The following is a 14,518-nucleotide window of genomic DNA, read 5'->3' on the forward strand; positions in this document are numbered from 1 at the left end:
CCCTGCTTCTTTCGTACTGAGGCCAAAATGTTTTTGAGATAGCACACGATAAGATAGAATCCCATACTTAAAAAACTGTGCAGTTACTCTTCAAGAACAGCCATAGGGACAGTCATGTATGAGATGGGGACAACTAAAACCGGTTTTGTCCACCTCTTCCTGGCAAGCTGATCGGCAATTTCAATTCACTCTATGTTCCTATGCCCTGGAACCCAGATAAGTGTGTCCTGCACATTGGAGGCATTTGACCAGGAGTTAGCCATAAAAAAGTTGCGACGACAGAGCTTGACTATCTATTTGCAAGCCTGCCATATGGCTGGGATCTCTACACTACTAGTTTTCGGCAGTTTGAAGGAGGCTTAGAGAAAACCCCGCTCCAACCCCAGGTTCCATCTTGGATCCGTCGGTAAAAGAAGAGGTATGTCCGTGCAGACTCTCTCCTCCTTGATTAGCGCGATAACCGCTTAAACGATTTTGGAAAAGTTTAACAAAGCGCGCCAGCCATTTCTTTCTCATGTTAACTGGCGCCAGTTGGGCACACCAAGTGAATCCAACACCTTCTCAACCTAATCTTTCCAATGCAAAGGAGGTCCTCCTCTTCCTCTGCTACCACCAGCTGGTACCGCATCGAATACTTTCAGAGCCGAAGCGCAGGTGTCATGGCCCAGCCAATGTAGCCGCTGAATCTCTACTCACAGTCGCCAACGTGCAAAAGTACAAAAATCTTCCGCAGAAATTTTCTCTCTGCAAGGGACGCCTCGTCGGATATTGTCAGGATGGACTTACTATTCTTAAGAAAGAAATCCTATTGATCCGATTTGGTATCCTCCAAACTAGGAAGTACCACGGATATTTACTCTCTAATCATCCCTAAGAAAAATATTTCATCAAATAGGGCATTTGCAGACGCAATATCGAACGGTCCTATGTATCTACCATACACTCACATTTCAATACATAGGTCACTGAACTTATTTGAATTTGCCATTTCTACCGCGTATTTTAAGAAGCAAAAACTTCTTTCCCTTCTTTCTTTCTTGTCCTCCTTTTACTTTCACTCTGCTGATAATTATCTAATTTTTTCAAGTCAACAAATTTTGTGTGCGTCAACACCTTTCACTCGCATGATTTAAAATTGAAAAAAATTGTCTATTTTCAATTTATGAGTTGCTTAATTTACTTGCATAACTTCTTGTTTATAGCAGAATTTTGAGTTACTCTACATTCATAAAATACTATTTTCCTTTCCCGCCGCGCTTTTATTTCTTTATTAATTAGCGCATTTGTCAACGCTGACATTTATTTGAATTGTTGGTGCTGCTTTCATAAAATATGTGCATTCCTTAATTACTTGACGCGCTTCCTACTCAACTGCCACCTGCCACCTGCCATCTACCATTTCCAATCCCCTGAACGGCAAAGCAAACGTAAAATTCACAGTGAAAAAGTTGTCTGTCATCGAGTCAAAGGTGATGAAAGGATATGCCAGAGGCTTCAGTAGAATTTATCAAGTGCGTTCATGTTGAGGATTAGTAAGCAGATTAAGGCTAGATGAGGGGTGGTAAGGTGAAAAGGTGGAAAGGTTATTTTTGCCATTTCTGACTAGCCAATGTGCCAACATAGCCAGAAGGTACAAAATTTCCTGTTTGACGTAATTTAAATAATTTGTTTGTGTATTCAAAGGATGCCTTTGTAAATTGAAGAAGAGCAGGAAGTGTGCCACCCGTTGTTTGCCGGGTGCTTTCTCTTCACCAATCTAATTAATAGCCTGCTCGCTTATACCGCCTGAGAGTCAGAATAAAGGTTGCATAAAATGTTAGCTGCAGGAAGTGACAAAGCAGGATACGTTTGAGATTTCACACAATTAAATTAAATTAAGCAATTAAACAAATCATGATTGAATTAAATGTCAATTTGTCAACGCTGCTCACCTGTTTTATCTTTCATTTTTCTTTCTCTTTTCTTCCTCTCGCTCTTTGAAGGCTAATAAATGAAAATTCGCACAGCAGCAATGACAAACGTAAATACGCGCCAATGCTCCGCTAAAGATGCAAACATTTCGAAGTGGCTTACTGTGGAAGGGAGGCCTTTGAGTTACGCAGCTATTCACGCGCACCTGTAATATGTTTAATAGTATAAACGACTGGCAAATAGTACAGCAAATTATCAGATATTACCGTAAACAATAGGCTTTGGCGTTGCTCGAGCATCGTACGCATGCGCCAATGACGATAATGAATAATGCGAATAGTCAAGGTGTCGCAAGCAATTTCACTAGCACGAATAGCATCATCGCCGCTACAAACAACAACAACAACAATAACAGCAACGCCAATGCGACGAGCAGTCGAGATGGTGCCTCAACTGATACCGCCGCCAGAGTTAACGACACACTTTACTACTGGAAATATACAGCCGAAGAGTTATCCGAGTTTTCACTGGTCGCGCCGGAGTTGGAGCCTTCCATGCAACAACTCTCCGCTCAACAGCAAACCGCGTCAGGATTTGCATATCACCAATCGAATACCCGCACTGACAATCACACAACGGAGGCTCAAGCGGAACCACCACCTGCTTTCTATACGAGCTTCAACATCTCTGACGATATCTTCGATTATTTCAATGGATTTCTGGAAAGCGCCGAGCAACAACAACAGCAGTTGTTGACCACCACCAGTACCGAGATCTTGACCACATCCACATCCACCGTCGTCGCTGCGAATGCCTCGCTAACGTCGTACATACACGATGTGAGTAATGGCACACGCGATCCGCGTCTTGGCGAGTTTCTCGGCCTACTTCCCAATGATCGCATTTCGCTCTTATCATTTCTCTTTCTCTTTTCCTTCGCCACCGTATTTGGCAATGCGCTGGTGATATTGGCCGTTATACGTGAACGTTATCTGCACACGGCCACAAATTACTTCATCACGAGTCTGGCGGTAGCTGATTGTCTGGTGGGTTTGGTTGTGATGCCTTTTTCGGCACTATACGAAGTGCTCGAGAATACGTGGTTCTTCGGTACCGATTGGTGTGACATCTGGCGCTCGCTGGACGTACTCTTCAGCACCGCCTCCATATTGAATTTATGTGTGATATCATTGGATCGTTACTGGGCCATCACCGACCCTTTCACCTATCCAATGCGCATGACGGTGAAACGCTCCGCAGCTCTCATCTGTGCAGTGTGGGTGTGTTCGAGTGCCATCAGCTTTCCGGCGATAGTGTGGTGGCGTGCGGCGCGCGACGGTGAGATGCCCGCTTACAAGTGCACCTTTACAGAACACCTCGGTTATTTAGTCTTCTCATCGACGATCTCATTTTACCTGCCACTGCTAGTCATGGTATTCACCTATTGCCGTATTTATCGTGCTGCGGTGATTCAAACGCGTTCACTGAAAATCGGAACCAAGCAAGTGCTAATGGCGTCTGGTGAATTGCAATTAACGTTACGCATCCATCGTGGTGGAACGACACGTGAACCTTCGACGAGCGCTTCACATCATCCGACAATTCACGGCTCGCTGGGTGGCGCTCCTAGTGGCGGTAGCGATGGTTCGCAACACCATCGCCATCATTCGCATCTACATTCGGCGCATCACAATCACAGCGCGTCGGGTACGACGTCATCAACGCCAGAAGAACCTGACGACGAGCCACTATCGGCGCTACATAATAATGGTCTTGCGCGACATAGACATATGGGAAAGAATTTCTCATTGTCGCGCAAATTGGCGAAATTCGCCAAGGAGAAGAAGGCAGCCAAGACACTGGGTATAGTGATGGGTGTATTCATCGTGTGCTGGCTGCCGTTCTTTGTTGTGAATCTACTTTCGGGTTTCTGTGTAGAATGCATCGAGCACGAGGAAATTGTATCGGCGATTGTGACGTGGCTGGGCTGGATAAATTCCTGCATGAATCCCGTAATCTATGCCTGTTGGAGCAGGGATTTTAGAAGGTGAGTAAAGATTTGTACTATAATTATGATTAGAGAATGGTCAAGCAATTATTTTTGAAGCGATATCGAGCTTCGCCCAATTTCAGCCGAAGCCGAACCGAAACCGAGCCGAACATTTTAAAGGCTCCAAGTAGTAAACAAGCAACGACTTTTTTAAAATCAAGTACTTTTATTAATAAAATAGTAAAAAGGATGCACACGCCTCAATCAAATTAGGTTTGGCTTATAATATTTACGTAGTTTTGTAAAAATAACAAGAAAGAAATAAGGTGTAGTAATTATTTCATACTACACAGCTAATATTAATCTAAATTTAGATACCTCTTTAAATTAGGACAAATATTAAATAGGTACATCAGCTAAGGCAAATATTTAACTAAAGAAGGTATTGATGTCATGAATTCAAAATCTAAAGCAAAAGGTCTAAGTTTAGTTTAGCGCAAGCTCTAGATATGGGTGCGTGTACATCATAACTATTTCTGGAAAAAAACTATTTTAAAGAATTCCAAACGATGAAGAATTCTGTGATGGTTGCAAATATTTTATGGCATCAGCGCAAAGCAAGAAATTGGCAAATTTGAAGCATGAGCTAATATCATTGATGAAATGAAACAAAAAAAGGGATCGCCTATCACTTAAGTAGGATTTAATCCAGGATAAGTATGTTGAATGAAGATGCAAGGAAGCAGGAGCAAACGATGTAATACTTTGTCCGAAGCTTTCGGGAAGTCAATGTTGATAGATCCACCTGAGACTTATTTTCAAAAGCAGAGAAGTAGAAATCGCTGAATAGCGATTGGCGACGAACCCATGTTAACGTGTAGAAATGAGGTTTTTAACGACAATGGGGCATAGTCAAGGTTACCGAGAGTGTCAATATTGTTTCAGAATACTATTTCTAGGTCATTTCTGATTAGTTTAATTATATGTAGTTATTTAGGACTGATAGCGGCAAGCTAATCACCTACCCTGTCAGAAATCAAATAGATTAAAGAAACCAACGCAAGTCAAGTCTTGTCGAGGCCCTATGCTCCCGAGAGGAGTGAACAAAGAAAAACAAAAACAAAAGATATCCGAACTGATTTAGATATATTCGATTTTAAAGTTTATTAACAAATTTTTTTTCCCCCTTGTTTACACATCCATTTATTTTGTAATAATAATTATCAATCAAATTTGAAAAAAGCTTTGACAATTAAAAATGGCTGCCTGATATTGTTTTGAATTAAGGGTATTTCCTAAGTCTTTTCTACTTCACATCCTTAAAACAAAATTATGTATGTAAAATAATCTGATTTTTTTTTAACGTATGCAAAAAGGTATAATAATCTAAGAATAATGTAATTTAATAGACTCAGCAGGCAGTCAAACATAACGAAACTGCGAAATTGCTCATCCAACGACGCAAAAAATTCCAGTAAAATGGACTGTATCTGCCAATAACCGTCTTTGGTAAACTACTTTAAGGATTTGTCTATCGCTAGAAATAAGTGGAGGGCAATAAAGTTCGAAGCGTCCATCTTCACGGACGGTTCCAATACAAAGTGAAGAAAAGGTCTAGCGAAAAACGAGTTAGCTGGGACGAAAGTTTTTGCTAGACACCGAACAATCGTCCATTGAATGTAATTGGGCATCAATTGCCTTTCAAATTTATGGGAGGATTTTTCTATTTTGTAAGAAGAGAAAAAATCCCAATGCTTCAAAATCATAACCACTCCGGTTCGCTGCTATCCATTGCTTCGCTGCATGATTGTCAATTGCTGTTGTGAATAAAAGCTAACTGAAACTGTTATTACCCACGAATGGTATGACGCAGAATGTAAGAAGTTAATACAAAGCAAAGAACAAAGCAAGAAAGGCCTACCTCGAAAACATTACTTGAAGAAATCCGCAAAAATATAAAGACAGAAGAAAAGAAGCCAATTATAAAAAAAAAGAAAAAAGATTATATGAAGAGGGAACTAGAAATCATAGAGGAAGTCTTCCACAGCAAACAAACAATATCTATTGTATGTACCGCAGGATAAGGAAACACACGGGCCAATTCCAGCCGAGATTGATGGCTTGAAAGAACCAAAATGGTGATTTAGTGAGAGATTCAAATGAAGTGTTAAATATCTGGAAGGAATGAGCTCTTAAGGAATAATGAAGATGAAACGCCTAATGGTACAGTATGAACAGTAGATAATATACTAGAAGACCCCGATCTTAATGTGACCAAAAGAGTAATAGAGAAGCTGAAAAAGTACAAGACAGGTGGCAGAGCTCATAAATGATGGCGGAGAAGAGTTGAACAGTTGAACAATACATAAGCTCAAACCTCAAATTTGGAGAGCACAAAATAAGCCCGAAGAATGGTTCACAATATGAACCTTGTGAGATGGTGCGCTATGATGGTGCAAGATCCATGAGTTTTCTTTCCACAAAGTGGGCCGTTTCCTGCGCACATTCTCTATTAAACGTCGCATAACTTCCAAATAATATTCTTTATTTACCGTAGAACCATTTCGAAAGAATCCCGAGTGCACAACACCACGATAATCAAAGAAAACGAGTAGGATGATGTTCACTTTTGACTGACTTTGATGTGGTTTTTTGGGTTTCGGCTCATGTGGATAGAGCCATTCAGCCGTCTGATGACTTGTTTGCATGTCAAACTCATATACCTACGTCCCATCACCTGTTATAATGCGAGGATGCGCTGGATAAACGTTGGGTCCGATTTCACTTGGTCAAACATGTTTTCTGCCACCTTCTTCCGATGTGTTTTTTGAAAAAAATTCAACAATCTTGGTACGAAACGAGCAGCCACGCGTCCATGCCCCATTGATGGTGTAAAATGTTGCGAATTGACTCGTGAGACACACTAAGGGCACGAGCTACCTCCCTCAAATTGAAATGATGGTTTTCCAGCACCATTTCCTTGACTTTATCCACGTTTTCATCCATTGAAAACGTTGATTGGCTACCAGATCTTCCACGACTTTTCGGCCCTCTGCAAAAGCTTTATACCATTCGTAGACCCGTGTTTTTGATAAAGCACACTTGCCATAGGCTTTCTTCAACAATTTCAATGATTCGGCACGAAATCTCGTTCAAGACGCAAACATGTCAAAGGTTTTTTGACAGAATGTACATGACACAATGACATAATAGTCAGAATCGGAAGTTATATTTTTGAACTCATGCAAGAGTTTAAATACTTTGGAGTAATACGCATAAAATAGGAGTATACTTACAGATTATACTTTGGTCAAACCAAACTTATGAATTCTTCATTGATATCGAAGGAACAAAAGATGTACAAAACTATACTAAGACCATTCTCACTTATGGCTGAAAACAGTTAGTGACGTGAATTTACTGTGCGATTTTAAAGAAAAATTCGAAGCAAAATATTCGGCCCAATACGATTAGAAGTCGGTGCATGCCGCATAACCACGAAATCAGTCTTCTAATCGCGGGACGAAATGTAACGCGGTGAATGAAGTTGCAAAGATTACGGTGGTATGGACACGTCTTATGAATGAGCAGCGAAAGAGGGACCAAATAGTTTTTGGAGCAAATCCTGAAGGAGTAAGAACCAGAGGCCGGCCAAGGCGACAATGGTAGTAAGACATGCAAGGCGACATACGTAAGATGAGAATCTCACAACATAGAACAAAAGCAGGCTGTCGAGAAGAATGGAGGCGTATTGTAGAGGAGGCAATAGTCCACCATGGTCAGTAATGCCAATATGATGTTGTGAATAAAACTTTTTTCTTCAGTTAAATAAGTATGAACTTCAATTATTGTTACCGATGCATGCTTCAAAAACACAAACACGACAACGAAAAAAAAACATTGAAAGAAGCACAATTTGAACTCCTAGTTCTGTTTCTAGTGTTTGTTTGATCTGCTCTGATAGCCAAAAGTAACTTATATATGTATTAAATTAAACGATTTTTTTGTAGAGTCATATAAATGTTTTATTCAAACAAAACACTCAAGAATTGTGTTATCCCACTAAAATTCAATTCGCGTTGTGTATGAACCTGAAATTTAAAAAAATCGTAATCACACATATCACCACCGCGTTTATATGTCTAGCAATCGATTGCTTGTGCTAAATGTCCACCACTCTTCCACACTAATCGACTAGAAAGTTTGTGGTTTTGTGTTCAATATTAGTCCCGAGCTCCTCCAACGTTGATGACTTGCTGACATACGCCAACACCTTAACGTGGCCTAAAAATAAGAAATAGAATGGCGTTAAATCACGTAAGCAAGGTTGTCTGGAGGGTAAGCCAACCAAATTATCGAACACTTACAATGCAATTTATTAAAGCAAAAGCTTTAGTATCCCTTTGGGAAAATACGAAAACTCCCCTGCCAGCCTGGCTACAAATCTGGCAGCTCTCTCTTTTCGGTTTCCCTTTTTCTAGCTAGCCGTCAGATTTGTTTGTTAATGGAAAATAAGCCAAACGTTTAATAATTCATGTTGTAGGTAATGTGCGTAAATACGTACTTATATTACTTACGAAAAATTAGAAAGGAAGGAGACACCTAAACCTATAAACCGTTTAAGCGGCATTCTGCCCCTAAATGCCAAAGAAAAAAACTCAAAGTCAAAATTCCGTGTGTTAATGCTTGAAAGCCAAAACCTGTTAACCGAAAGTTTTGTTTGATTTTACAGACATAAATATATACAGTTATAGATATATGCACATCTACACACACACATGTGAGTTTCTAGTGAGTGTAGATCTGTTTCTTCTTTATATTGAAGAGCAATATTCGGTAATGTTCTGCTTGATAGGCAGCTGCAAGACAAGCGACGTTGATTGAGATGCCCAAAAGAATGGCATAATATTTGGGGCAGATTTTAAATTTGGACCCCTTACATATACACCTACAATCCTTTCATATGTGATTCCTGTAGTTAAACCTTCTGTTAATTTTAGTTAAACCGAAATTACCCTCAATCATGCGGTTAAAACCTTCATCTTATGCGGACGCATTCCCTTTATCCGAATTAAATGTCACATGAAATTGTAAAACACTTAACTACAACAACCTTCATGAAAAAGTTCAAGCAACAAATGCCAGGTGCCATTCTAAGTCAACTGATTTGTAGACCTGCACGTGTTTTCGATTTTTGCAGTTCTTAAAATAGATCTGATTTTGCAACAACGAGTTTGTATTAAATTTTGCGTTCAAAATGAATTCAATGATGCAAGAACCTTAGAAATGTTGGGAAACTGTTGCGGTAATGATACTATAAACAAAACAGCAGTTTACGAGGGTTGTGAGCGCTTCAGAAGAGATCGTGAGTCCATCGAAGATGACGAACGCAGTGGGTGGCCGTCGACATCGCAAACTGCTGAAATCATCAGTAAAGAGAAAGAAAAGCTGATCAATAATCGCAAATTAACCTTCAGAGAACTGGCCGAGGACTTGAGCATTGCTTTGGGATCCATTCAGGATATTGTAGTTAATGATTTAATTAGAATTGCTACAATGTTTGTTCCAAAGAACCTGAATTTCATGCAAAAACGGGAAGACGTTGATACCGCCAAAGATATGATTTCCAAAGCTGAATCTGACCAAACTCAACTCTCGTTAAACTTATCATTACTGAAAACGTTTTTTTATGAATTCGATACGTAGCCTAGATATCAGGCGAATGAGTAGAGAGCTTCGAGTAAACTAAGACCAAAAAAACCACGTCGTTTTCAGTCAAAAAAATAAGCATTGCTCACGGTTTTAGGGATTTCAACGGTGTTGTTAACCAGGAATTCTTTCCAGAAACCCCAGTTAATAAGGACGTTAAGAGTACATGAAGTGATTCACAAAGCGCCAAAAAACGGATTTGTGATTTTTGACCAAGAACGAAACAAATATCATCCAAGAGCCATCGAATTCACCTGGAATGGATCGGTGGTTGATCGAGTGAAAAAGCCACTAAGAAAGAATGCGTTTTAAAAGCCGAAAGGAAGTATTGGAAAAAGCGAATACGGCTCGGATGCCTATACCGGAAATAGTTTCCAGAATTGTTTCGAGAGCCGCATCAGGCTGAGACATAAGTGACCTACAGCTCATGGGGAGTACTTTGAAGGCCCTTTCGAGGAATATACTTATATTTTGAATTCTCTGAACAAATTACAGGAACTTTTCGCTGAAGCTGATCTAACCCTTAATGACATTATTCAACATTTCTTTTCGAAATGACAAATTTTCGTTTATTACGATAAAATCGTATGCGAAATCGAAAGATCTTTTTGCCGGAGGCTGGAAATATTAGTTTGGGGAAAAAGAAATTCATTATTTACGTGGCAGATGGCTGCAGTGATCGATATCTCGTAAAATATCTATGAAACAATATAAAGCTTATGCTCGTTGGCAAGGTGACATCTCACGCTAGGAAATTATTTTGCTGTTTTTTGTTTGTTCTCTTCAGTTGTAAGTTACGGGGTGTTAACACTGGAAACTAACAAAGAGTAAATTCGGTACATTTCTTTGATAAAAGCGAAAATGCGAGACAGGCCACTGAAATTGTGATGATAGCGCAGGAGCCAAAGATCGATCAGAAAGCAGCCTTAAGCAAACAATTTTACACAAAAATAGTGGATTTGTTTTTCCTCAAACTAATATCTTCCATAATTTCCAGTGTAGGCAGAAAAAAAGGATACAACAGAAGTTAAAAATAAACTACGAGGGCAAATATGGAACTCATAAAATTTCGGCACAAATATCTATAGAAATATGAGAAATATTTATTTAAATGGTTATGCAGATATTCATGCTCTGAAACGGCTAAGCTTCATAAAATATTTTGGAAGTCTGTTGGCTTAAAGCAAGTTGTCTGCAAGTTAAATACAACCATGCATTAAAGTATAAGTCAGCGTAATTTAACTCTACGCAGCAACCACGCAGCAGGGTAGAGAAAGAACCAAAATTGAATGCGCTTTAAAGTACATATTTTTTATTTCAATAAAGTTTGTCATAAAGTCTAGTAAAAAGTATTTTTTTTTTCTTTTCTCAGCGTGCGTAGTATTTACTAAAGCCCCCGATTTCGTTAACACATTTTGGAACAGCCCGGGCGTATGAGCAACGAGTTCCCGTACACCCGTTCGATGCTCATTATTCGAAAGTTTTCGAGCGTGTATAACGAAATTCCTTCAGTAATTCGAGCGAAACTTTTGATTATTTTAATTTTTTTGTCAGTACTTTTTTTTAGGTTTTACAAATTTCGTACAAAATTCATACTTACTGCTAAAGTCGCGACGTGTCACTGGAAAACTAAAGAAATCCTAACAAATAAAACTGACAATTTTGGTTTAGCTGCCCAAATAGTTCAAAAGCTGAAAAATTTCGAACATTCAATATTTTTAAGTAATGGGAATCTTTATTTAGCGCAAAGGGTTGCTGTTGAACAACGATATTTTGACGTTCTCAACAATTAGGCATTCATGAATCGACTGTTTGGCGGATTTTGCCTGTAGATGACTTATCCTCATGGTGGACATTTAATTGATGCCATTTTTCATATATAATTGTCAAGAGCCTTGTTTTGGATGAACAAAGTGAAACCGGAAAGAATCTAAAGGGTACTAGTTTTATTTTACAACAACATCTAGACACGTTTTTTGAAAGGCCCTTAACATAAATATTTTTTTCTATTTTGCACTGGTCAGCAAGGCAGATAAATCTGCTCGAACCGGTACAACGCTTGACCTTCTTTAGCCACTTGTAAACTACCTATAGATAGGGAAACCATCAATAAGGTAAATAAAAGTTGGCAAAACCTCTCGACATGCGAACTAAGCGAAATGTCGATCAAAATTCAGCGGTCGATCAAAATTCTTGTTACGATTTAACAGAGAAGCTATGAAAAAATTATTGGTCATTGTCTAATAAGCAGCCTCGCTAGAAGATTAAGACTCGCGTACCTCGATTTCTGTAGAAGCTGTCTTAATATAGAGAAGAGGAAAGAGTCAGACACCTTTTATATGAGTGTGAAAGCTTAGCCACAAGGAGACTCCGCACGCTTGATATGGCATTTTTAACTGATGCAGCGGACATAGCACATCTAAAACTAACGAAGCTTTGCTCTTTTATTAAAGTTACCGAATGGTTTGAAAAGGAGCCCATGGGGTAAAGATAGGTTCCGGTGGTATCACAATGGATCTATTTACATAGGTCTCATAGGACAGGTCTAAGTGTGTCATTGCGACAGTCATCCTACCTACCTACCTACCTATGCACTGGTCCGTCTTTGTATCAGACTAATACTAAATATAGAAATAAAAGAAATGCCTAGTAGCAGATTTAAGATTCTTAAATTCATTGACTTTATTAAATTTTTGTATCTGCTTGCTCTTCTCTTTCAGAGCGTTCGTACGTCTGTTGTGTGTTTGCTGTCCACGCAAAATTCGACGCAAATACCAACCCACTATGCGTTCCAAATCACAGGTAAGTTTGTGGTGCGCCAGCATAAAGACGCCAATGCGGCAGCTACGACGCCTTCAAGTACTTTGGATTTATTTTCATTTATTTTTATGTACAAGATTATGTTTTTAATCTTTTGTGCTTTCCATTTAATGCGATTTGGTTGATTTTTGGCCTTAGCAGTTTTTGGCTTTTATAGCTTATGAAATTCTTTGATTTCGAAATTATATTTGTTAACTAAATATTTAAGTTTTTTTTTTGCCAAATAAAGATAAACATATAAATACAAACAAGGGAAATAAATTGGAAGCAACTACAAAACAAAAAAAGTCAAAATAATTAAATCACAACACTCACCAAGAAAGATATACAAAATAATATTATTTAACAAAACATCCACCCACCTGCAGATCACAAATGATTTACAATACAACCAAAATATCTATAGAACCCACAAAGTACACCACAATCCGAATCCGATTGTTCTACACTACAAAAAAAGCAATCAGCAAAATATCAACATAGCCATTGGTGGCTTGGTGTTCAATCACTTCCGCACCACCGGCGAGTATACTCGCATAATGAAATATAATAGAACACGAAAGGAAAGAAGCACAGTAACAATAACAATAAATACCACTTGAATAAAAATAAATAACAGCTTAGCTCGGCTCAACCCTTACTGCAACCTACCCATCGCTCCACTTCACTCATCGACCTTACCTTTATTGTATGGATTCAAAGTTTTTACTTATTTTTGTTTTTTTTTTACTTTCCCTGCAAATTGCTGTTCACCGCGGCATTTCGGGTAACAGTTCGAATATAAGAGTAAATTGAAACTTTTTAATTGCTCGAACTGACGAAGAGTTTATAATTCATTACCAAGTTATTCGTAACTCAAAAAAAGTTAAAATAAAAACTGCCACAACCCTCAGCTGCAGGTTTTCAGCGCATAATGAAGTAAGCTATAGTAAAAATAAATTCCAACAAAACTTGCCAAAAAGTTGCATCAATACATGACTGAATACTTGAATACTTTTCGTACTGAGTCAATTACAAAATTTGTTGTGTTGAATTTGCAACAAAAGGTAACCGAACTCCGAGAATGAATAAAAGCTCAAGTTTTTAACCGCACATTTTTTTGTAAGATTTTAGCATTCTTCTATTTATTTCATTTTATTTAGCAATCTACAGGGTGTCCGGTGGCAGAATTAGTAACTAAAAGCTAAATTAAAAACAAAAAACCATTACTAATGATAAAGGTATATTTCAATAACTATTACAAGATAACAAGTTTTTTAATATTTTCCGACTGTAGCACCTAACGCTATGCTGAATGTGGTATCTGTGGACATCGCAGGAAAATCTGCCGCTGCACGCGCCGCAGTCAGATAAAGGTGCTCGCGCCACAAGCGTGACGTAAGCTACGGAAACTCTAGTATTCGTAAGGAACTTAGAATTCATGCCCATAGTGTTTTATCAATGTACACCCTCACTGGTACCAACCTGTACTTTTTCCATCCATATTTCCATTCATATTTCATGTTTACGGATGGCTCGTAGCTGGTCGGAAATATTGATGGAGGAGTATTCTCCGAGAAGCTCCCGATCAAACTCAAATTTAGGCTTCCGGACCACTGAAAAGTTTTTCAAGCGGAGATAGACTGAATTAAGGAAGCAGTGAATTGATTGCTGTAAAGAACGTAAATATCTACTCCGACAGCCAGGGGCAATTTGGGCATTGGGCTCGCTGTTTGTGTGACTGACTTCTCTCTCGACTTCAGTCGAATACTTCGATATTAGGCTCACTTGGGTTCCAGGTCACAGGAATAGAGCGAAACTGCAGGGCATATGAGTTGGCTAGGCAAGGTAACCTGGAGACAATTTCACCGCGAAATAAGAGGACTGGAGTTCGCTTAAGAATCTGTGGAAAGATAGGTCTTGTGTCAGCTCAGCGTACACTAGGATAGTGCACAAACGTGCAAAATCGCGAGATCATTCTGACCACGGGTAGATCGTGTGTGCACGAGGGAACTTCAAAGGCTAAGAAAGTAGCAGCCCTCGAATTTTGGTAGATATCATTGTTCGTTAGATATCCCTGCGGTGAGACTTGGGATTACTTCAAGTCCT

General features: G+C 39.0%; 1 protein-coding gene across 1 annotated transcript in view; it reads left to right on the forward strand.

The window, feature by feature from the left end:
- Positions 1-2,234: 2,234 nt before the first annotated feature.
- LOC129237230 (dopamine receptor 2) overlaps positions 2,235-14,518 on the forward strand; it is a 46,322-nt gene continuing 34,038 nt past the window's right edge. Inside the window, 2 exon segments of the mRNA XM_054871812.1 lie at positions 2,235-3,958; positions 12,331-12,412. Coding sequence (XP_054727787.1) covers positions 2,235-3,958; positions 12,331-12,412 — 1,806 coding nt within the window.

Source organism: Anastrepha obliqua, chromosome 1 (genome assembly GCF_027943255.1).
Source record: "Anastrepha obliqua isolate idAnaObli1 chromosome 1, idAnaObli1_1.0, whole genome shotgun sequence".
NCBI classification, from domain to species: Eukaryota; Metazoa; Arthropoda; class Insecta; order Diptera; family Tephritidae; genus Anastrepha; species Anastrepha obliqua.